This window comes from Eupeodes corollae, chromosome 1, assembly GCF_945859685.1.
Source record: "Eupeodes corollae chromosome 1, idEupCoro1.1, whole genome shotgun sequence".
NCBI lineage: Eukaryota > Metazoa > Arthropoda > Insecta > Diptera > Syrphidae > Eupeodes > Eupeodes corollae.
Genome location: NC_079147.1, coordinates 192030709 through 192039231, shown reverse-complemented (window position 1 = coordinate 192039231; position 8523 = coordinate 192030709). Strand labels below are relative to the sequence as shown.

Genomic DNA, 8523 nt, shown 5'->3' with positions numbered 1-8523 from the left:
AGATGTATGAAAATTTTTAAGATTTTTCGAAATAAAATCTATTACAGTACAGTTTCGATCATAGAACAAGCAGTACTGCCAGATAAAAGATTGTAATCTATTCAAAACTTTTTAAGAAAAGGTCAAATGCCAAGCTTTGCTTGAATTTAAATTTTTCAAAAGAAATACGATTTTCTTATTTTTTTGTGAAATTAGTCAATTATTTGTTATATTTGAACAACATTTTTTCAGAGTTTTGATATTTGAGTATCTGTCGTTTCAGTTCTATCTTTATTTTCATTTTTTATAAGATTTTTACATTTTCTTAAATGTTTCAAATTTAGTTAAATGTTCATTTTTTTTTATAATTATCAATAAAATTCTTAAACCGCCTTTTGTATTTAGAAGTTTAGTCATCTCACCTCACTCTTGTCGAATTTTTAAATTTCTGGTCAAAACTTGTAAATTTCATTTTAACTATCAAGTGAAAGTGATAGAAATGATTAAATGCCAAAATAGGCCCATCAAAAGATTCAATATTATTATTTATTAACAGGTAATTAAAATTACATGGTAATACTAAGTTTAACGAGCCTAGCATCATCAACATTTCTTGGAATTTATAGCTGGAATTATATAACTATTGAATCAATTTTAAGAAAGAAACAAATTTAAATATAATACAAAATTCAACAAAAAAACAAGAAAAAACTATTTTAACGTATTCTCAACTATTTCTTGTGTTAATGAAAAGTTTAGTCTTGTTGAATTAGTACAATTTTAATTTTGAGTTACTTATATCCTTTAGATCACCACTATTTTTTTTAATTGGAACGAATGCAAAATTAATAATTGAAATACTTTAACTAATCAAAATTCAATTAACATTTTTATAAACTTGTCTAGTATTTTGGTTATTATTTTTACATTTCGTATTGCATATCTAGAAACAAATAATTTTTCTGAACGCTCTCCACAACCATCCCTGATATTCGAATTTAAACATCGAAATTCTGAACAAATTGATAGAATCTACATTTTTGGATGGCAACACTCGATCGTCCATCTTTCTTTTTTCCCAACTTCGTTACCGCGTGCACGTCATTTCGTAAAAGGTTAGTTCAAATAAATTTTAAAAATCACAAAAATATTCTAATTTGAATTGTTTTCTTGTATCTTTCATCAATTAGGGATACTAAATCAAAATGACCAACTCTAAAGGTTATCGTCGCGGAACCAGGGACATGTTCTCCCGTCCCTTCCGCAAGCACGGTGTCATCCCACTGTCCACCTACATGCGTGTCTTCAAAAATGGCGACATCGTCGACATCAAGGGACATGGAGCCGTCCAAAAGGGTATGCCCTACAAGGCTTACCACGGCAAAACTGGACGTGTCTACAATGTGACACCCCATGCTGTTGGTGTTATTGTAAACAAACGTGTCCGTGGACGCATCATTCCCAAGAGGATCAATGTTCGTATTGAACATGTCCATCACTCAAAGTGCCGTGAGGATTTCTTGCGCCGTGTCAAGGAAAACGAACGTCTATTGAAGGACGCCAAGGAGAAGAAAGTGTGGGTGAACTTGAAACGTCAACCAACTCCACCAAAGAAGTCTCACTTCGTCAAGAAATTGGAAGAGCCAATTGCTTTGGCTCCAATTCCATATGAATTCATTGCTTAAGATGGATGTTGTGTGTGATGATGATATGAAGAGAGGGGTGTTGTAAAGTAATAAAATACTTTTTTTTATTTAAAAAACAAAAATTTATGTTGCGTTTATTGTGATTGGGATCTCAAAGGGAAGTCTTTTTCTTTACAGTGGATTTGTATGCATTGCAGTTCTAACCTGTGAAAGGAATCATTCTTGTTTTGAGCAAGCAGGAAGCTCAACTAAAGCTTAAACACGAATACACGGTTATAATACTCGCTACATACTTCAAATCCTAGTCAGTGTTTTTCTTTGATAGGAAGGTTGTTGGGTTGAATTGAAGTAAAAATGGGGAATGTCTATTATAGTAAGTAGAGTTCAATTAGGGATTGATTGAAAGGGTGGAAATGTTGGAAACCAATTTTGTAATAAATTTAAAATGCAACTCCTCCGAATTGCATTGGACCACAAAGGTCCAAAAACGTTCAGATGCTTCATTTCTTGGCTCTAAGAAAATCTGACTAGTTCTGAAAATTCTTTTATCATACGACTAGAATGACTTAAAAATCTCAATCAATACAAATTGTATTAATTAAATTTAATGAATTTAGTCCTAAACATAGGTACATAATGTCCTCAACGGTTTCTTACTTGGTTCATTTTGAGAGTCACAATGAAAATCATTGCTTTGCTTCTTTTCAAATAACCATATTTCCTAATTTTCAACAGAGTCTTCTCCTAGTAAGAAAATCAATGGGGTAGCGCAACAGTCCGTTGTGAACCAGGGCCTAGTGACTTACAACTCTCAACCATTCCTGTGTGCGAGTAATGTTGTCAGGAATGGAGTAAGAAAGCCCCTTGTTTTATTTTATTTTATAACATTTGTTATATACATGGGTATGTAATTTAATTTGAATGCTAATCATGAATTTTATTTAATCTATGTACATGTGTTATAACTGATTTAAATATAAAGTAATACAAAAAGAAGTAATAGGAAATTTTGAATTTTAACTTACAATACGAGCCTTGAAATAGAAGTGTTTTTCAGTAGAAATCCTAGTGATTGAGCATATTTTCGAATTGATTATCACATTTGCCATAGGTACAATCGACAGATATTGTTTAATTTTTATTTTTAAGTAATTTATTTTATATGAAAAAGAATAAATTTAAATGTTTCTATTTCTGTTACGTTTTGAATAAATGGTGACATTTGTCTTATTTCTTTTTACGATGCGTTATGCTATATTACAAACTTACGTTCTTGTGCTTTTTTGGTATGTTTACAAGTGAAAGTTCATTATAAAGTTTATATTTTGATTTTTGAAAAAATAATTTTTCAATTCAACTGTATTTTTGTGGATCTCAGAAGAATTTATGGATGACAATTAAAAATATTATAGTGTGTTTTTTCAGAAGCCTTTTTACTTTTTAAAAAATAGCTGAGCTATCAAAATAGATTTAAAATCTATTAAAAAATGGACAGGTTATGGGACTTGGAACTAAAACAACTTACTGTCAAAAAAATTACCTTCCAATTAATGTAACTTTGTTAGAAAGTTGACTGAAAAGTTAGTCAAGAAAAATTTCCCTTAGATCTGTTCTTTTTTCGAACAAATGTTAACTATTGTTGTTATACATAAACAAAATTGTTCGCATCATTATTATGAATTTTTGGAATTTGTAAGAATCATTTAAGATCGAAATTGTTGCTGTGTCAAACTGCCAATTATTAAAAATTAATCGCAAATTGAATTACAAAATAAAAATAGAAGCTTTTAAATAGCTTGAGAAATTGATGACTTAAATAATGGGATGTTTTTAAAACATGTCCTGAATCAAATATTATTTTTTTTTTTCAACAACAGGTTGAAATGCAAAGACAGCAGTTAACTAAAACATTGGGTTATATGCTTTTCATTCGAGAACAACAGCCCCGGTGACTATTTTGGCACTGGCGGTTATTTTATGATCCTCCAGAGTTTCAAACTCTCTTTGTTAAGTGAGAAACCGGAATTCACCAAGGACGAGGAAGACTTGCTCATAGGTCAATGGACTAGGAATTGACCTTTTCTGTTCCGGCCATAAAGACCTACACGAAATCGTTCAGAATCTTCTCAACCCTTCTTATTAGTTGCTCGGATGGCCACATTATATGGCAAAGGCACATTTGGCCAACAGAGGTAATAGTCATAACTTAGTATCTTGGATTGAATTTGTTGTGAAATAAAATTAATTTTTATTGTAACAGTTTGTTGATCCTATGATATATTTTCTAGACATTTAGCTTCTCCTTAGTGAATTGTTCGGACCGGTTGAAGTAAACAATGAGGATAGCTGCAGCCAAGCAAGCTTGTAGTTCTTGTTGGTTCATGTCGTGAGCCCATTTCACCCGTCCCCAGAGCTTCAGTTGAAACTCTTCTTCTAGTGTTACGTTAAAATCAATTTGAATTGGTTAGATTTCATTTAATTTTCACAAATAATTTGAGAAGAACAAAACTTTTTACTCACAAATTTTGTCATCAATACAAAATTTGACATCCAGTGTTAAATAATTCAAATGTCAAATGAAAACGTGTGCACGATTTTGCAGTTTTCAAAAAGTTTTTGCCGAAAACCCGGTTTTGGATTTGGAGTGAAAAGACTATTATTGTGAAATTGAAATTCGTGGTTCAATTTATATGACAAATCCATTATTTTCTTTTAAGTTTCAACACTTTCAACTCAGCTCCCGAGCTGTGTTTCCAAAATAAGACTGACCAGGCAGCTACTGTTAACGGTGTTGGCTATAGTGAGATGATAACTAACGTTTTGTAGTCCGAATTGGAGGAAATGTATGTGGGCGATAATCGGTTTCAACAGGACGGTACCACTTGCCACACACCCTTAAGTTTTGCTTTTAAGACTATACTAATCTGAACGTATCCACTTCTTCTTCACGTTACGTAACGTAAATTTTCACATGACATCTATTATCAAATTCTGACATTTCACATTTTTGTTTATTGACAAAAATGGAATTTTTTGTTATCCTAGATTTTCTGTCCCGAGAAGATTAAAATTTAAATTTAAAAACCACCAATTGTTCATTTATGTAGAAAACCACAACATTCAATTTATCAATGGATAACACACTTCAAAATCTCTGTCGGTTGTGCGGCGATGAGCGTATTTGCTCCTTTGATATTTTCATGAAAACCGAGGACAATATTGTCCTCAGTGCAGTTATTAAAAACATTTTGAATATTTCGGTTAGAAGACTTAACACAACAAAAAATTTACTTTAAATTACAATTAATTCAACTTCAATTATAGATAACCCAGCTGGACACTATTCCAAAAGAAATCTGTGCAATATGCCATACATTCCTTTTGGATTTTCTGAAATTTCGTGACACAGCCGAGAAGACTCAAATGTTCCTTGTCGACTTGGAATTGAATCTGGAAAAAGAAAAAGCAACTGCACAAATAGTACGCAAAGATTCTACAGAATCAATCAAATCAGAACCAAGTACGGCGGCATTTAATGAAGCTCTGGAAGCAACTAGCCGTCTTAGTTTTAGTTCTGACGACGCGGACGATGAAATTTGTTCCTTAATCAAAGCTGCAGTAGAAAATTCATCGAAAACAAGTACACCGTCTCGAAAGCAGTTACAAAAAATCGAGGACACAGTATGTCCTGATAACTCTCAGGAAGAAGACACAAGCCGCCATAGTTTTAGTTGGGATGATGAAAATATTCCACTTATCAAAGTTGCCAAACAAAATTCGGCAAAGAAAAAGTCAAAGACTCGGAAGTATTCCCAAGAAAAGCAAGATCTCGAATCACGGATGAAGAGTGAAGACATTAAACAACAGTCTGTTGAACTTACCATCGAAAACCCACTAGACAATCCCGAGGAGTGTAATATTTGTCAAAAAAAATTCTCCAAAGAACGATATCTCCGACATCATTTGCGAAAAACTCACAAGGTATTCATCGAAGCCAGCTATCCATGCAATCGTTGCACTCGTAAGTTTATGCAGAAAATCTCCTTGGAACACCACCAAAAACTCCATGATGACCCGAATTTTAATAAACACGTCTCGTGTGATATTTGCGGCAAGTTCTACATAAACAAACAGACGCTGAAGGCTCACATCCGATCGATTCACGTTGATGTAGGAAAGAAATACGTCTGCGAGGAATGCGGAGCTCAGTTCAAAGGTATAAGCAGTCTCAAAACTCACAAAATCACACACACCGGAGAGTTCCCTTTCGAATGCATGAAATGCGATCGCAGGTTCCAGAGTAAAGCCAATTTGTTTGTGAGTTCAATCAGATTTAGTAATAAAATACACCTTTAAGAAAGACTTCTTTTTTTTAAGGTTCATCTGGATACCCACACCGAAACACCCTACGTCTGTGAAATTTGCCATAAGCCTTCCACGACACTACGTGGCCTCCGACTGCATATGGTAAATCATTCGGATGAAAAACCCCACAAATGCCATATGTGTGGCAATGCCTATAAGCGAGTTACGGCCTTGAAGAAACACTTGATCGTCCATAGTGGCATCAGGCCGTACTCGTGTAATTTCTGTGAACGAACATTTGCCGATGGATCGAATAAGAGAATTCACATGAGACGGGTGCACAAAAAGGAACTTGCCGAAATGGAAGCAGCTGGCTTGAAAGTGATTCCAGCTGTTTTGCCAAAAATTCAGCAGTTGCGAGAAGATGGGGTTACTGTTCAAGGATAGAATCGAATGAAATCGTTTTGAAGACGATTTAGAGATTTTAGAAAACACGGATAGAATATGCTATCTATCCGAACCGAATCAGAATCAGAAGTTTGTTAAAGTTTGATTGAATTAAACGGTGTTTTTTGTATTAAGAATTAATATGGATTGTAGTTATCAATGTACCTTGTGTCAACAGCAAAAGACTAATAAAATAAATGGAATTAATTGAATTATTAAAAAAGGTGGTTTAAATCAAATTCAGGTCATGACGTGCTGGCGCAATAAAGTCGAAAAATTACAAACTTTGTGAATTGCATAAATATAAATGAAGCGTTGAGAGGAAGAAGAGGTCAGTGACGATTGAAGCGTTGAAAGAAAGAAGAGGTTCAGTGACCTTTTATCGCTTAATGGTTTTAGATCCCTAGGGAGAACTTGAAATTGCTTTCAGTTTTAAGTTGCTTGTTTTTAGTTTTTCTCAAGGAACACATTCTTGGGTACTGTCGGGAATCGTTCTTTAGTTTAAAATCACTACTTCAGCAAATTATAATTATAATTTGAAGCATTTTTGTATAAGAATAGGACCCATATTTTTCTGTTCCTCTCCATTTAACGTTGTTACGAAAGATCACTTTTTTATTTAAAATGTTTTTAGTTCCGTTCCTTAAATAAAGTTTGTCTTGAAGCATAAGATAGTGAACGAAAAAGATTTTACGCCTAGTCCTAAAGGTATTCGTACAGCAGCCAAAAATTTGATTTTTTTTTTGAAAAAAAGTACTAGCAAAAATGTAAAAAACCAAGTGATAACATCTTTTTTAATAAATTTAAAAAAATTTGATTGTGATTTTCAAAATACTTGTTTCTATTCTTATAATAAATATTTTATCTCAGAATCAACTAAGAGAAACCTGTTGTACGGAGACTTTTTGGACTATGTGTATCATGCTTCGTCTTAACGTCAGGATTGGGCTCTATAATCCCCGGACAACATTACTCGCCCAAGGGAATGGCTGAGAGTTGTTAGTCACTAGGTTCAGTACTCAACGGGCTGTTGCGGCATTTAATTTTATTTTTATAATTTCGGTTTCACTTTTAATAAAAAATAGTGTTTTGCGTACGGCTGAGTAAAAACATTTCCGGTCACAGAAAGGCATTGTTTCTGTCAAATTAAACCGCTGAACTTCAGAGACTTTCAATATCCCATCAGACAAACATTTTGGGAGGGTATTATTCCGTATTTTGAAGATAGAAGGTATTGCATCATAAATCAGTCTCTATTTGGCATTGGGCAGGTTCAGGCGATGTAAGGGAATTGAAAGTAAGGCAAGTTTCTAGCATCTGATTGGCCAGCTGCCAAAAATGTTCTTCCAATTAAGGAACTTTATTGGAAACTCGACTGTCAAGTCAACTTATGTCAGAATGACAATAGATCATGTTTTTTTAAATTAACTGAAAATCGAAATTTCAGAGTTCATTCCTAAACCTCGAAATTGCATTGAGACTGTTTTTGGTTTTGATTGTAACAAATTGCACTTGAAAGCGCTCATTTTCAAAAATGAAAATTATAAATCAGCATGAATCAAATAGAAATCATCGACGATTTTTCGGCGAAAAAAGGTCAAAAGGTTCCGTTCGTTAATCCTAAAATTTAGTTTTTCCGTTTGTACTTATGCATATGTTTGTGTTTGTTCTTAAATTGTTGTTAAATTATTTATTGAAAAATTTGAGTGAAAAAAATGGTTTACTTTATTTTGAAAATTATTTGGGCGAGGGGGCCTCCGCTTCTTTACTGGCCCGAGGCCTCTGGACCTCTAAATCCGGCCCTGTGTAGACAATAATGTTTTTGGTAGTTTTTTTACTATGAACTTGAAGTAGAGGTTTGTGAAGTAATGTTCTAAATTTAAAATTCTTGACATTTGGAAAACTAAATAAAAGAAGTTGGCTGCAAATGAAGTCCCTTGTGTTGTCTGAACCTGCCCATTCATCCACCTCAAGCATTCCAGTTTAATCTTTCATCTGCAATCTTTCCATCTTGAAGATATCCCTTATTCCAAAGTCTTATCTTGAAATCCTCATAGAAATCGAATACCAAAGTTCAGAAATATTAAAAATGCGGTAACTCCAACTAAAGCATTATAATATATAGACAAATAGAAGCTTCAAATCT

At 33.4% G+C, this 8523-nt stretch overlaps 2 protein-coding genes across 2 annotated transcripts; both read left to right on the top strand.

Annotated features, from left to right (window-relative positions):
• The first annotated feature begins 951 nt into the window (after nucleotides 1-951).
• LOC129938730 (60S ribosomal protein L21) lies at nucleotides 952-1747 on the top strand. Its single transcript, XM_056046450.1, has 2 exons — nucleotides 952-1094; nucleotides 1170-1747. Exon 2 carries the CDS (start codon nucleotides 1185-1187, stop codon nucleotides 1662-1664), a length of 480 nt encoding a protein of 159 aa, XP_055902425.1. The 5' UTR covers nucleotides 952-1094; nucleotides 1170-1184; the 3' UTR covers nucleotides 1665-1747.
• A 2890-nt stretch (nucleotides 1748-4637) lies between these two features.
• On the top strand, nucleotides 4638-6589 carry LOC129938775 (zinc finger protein ZFP2-like). Its single transcript, XM_056046515.1, has 3 exons — nucleotides 4638-4885; nucleotides 4950-5942; nucleotides 6003-6589. The coding sequence occupies exons 1-3, from the start codon at nucleotides 4757-4759 to the stop codon at nucleotides 6375-6377; spliced, it is 1497 nt and encodes a 498-aa protein (XP_055902490.1). The 5' UTR covers nucleotides 4638-4756; the 3' UTR covers nucleotides 6378-6589.
• The last annotated feature ends 1934 nt before the right edge of the window (nucleotides 6590-8523 follow it).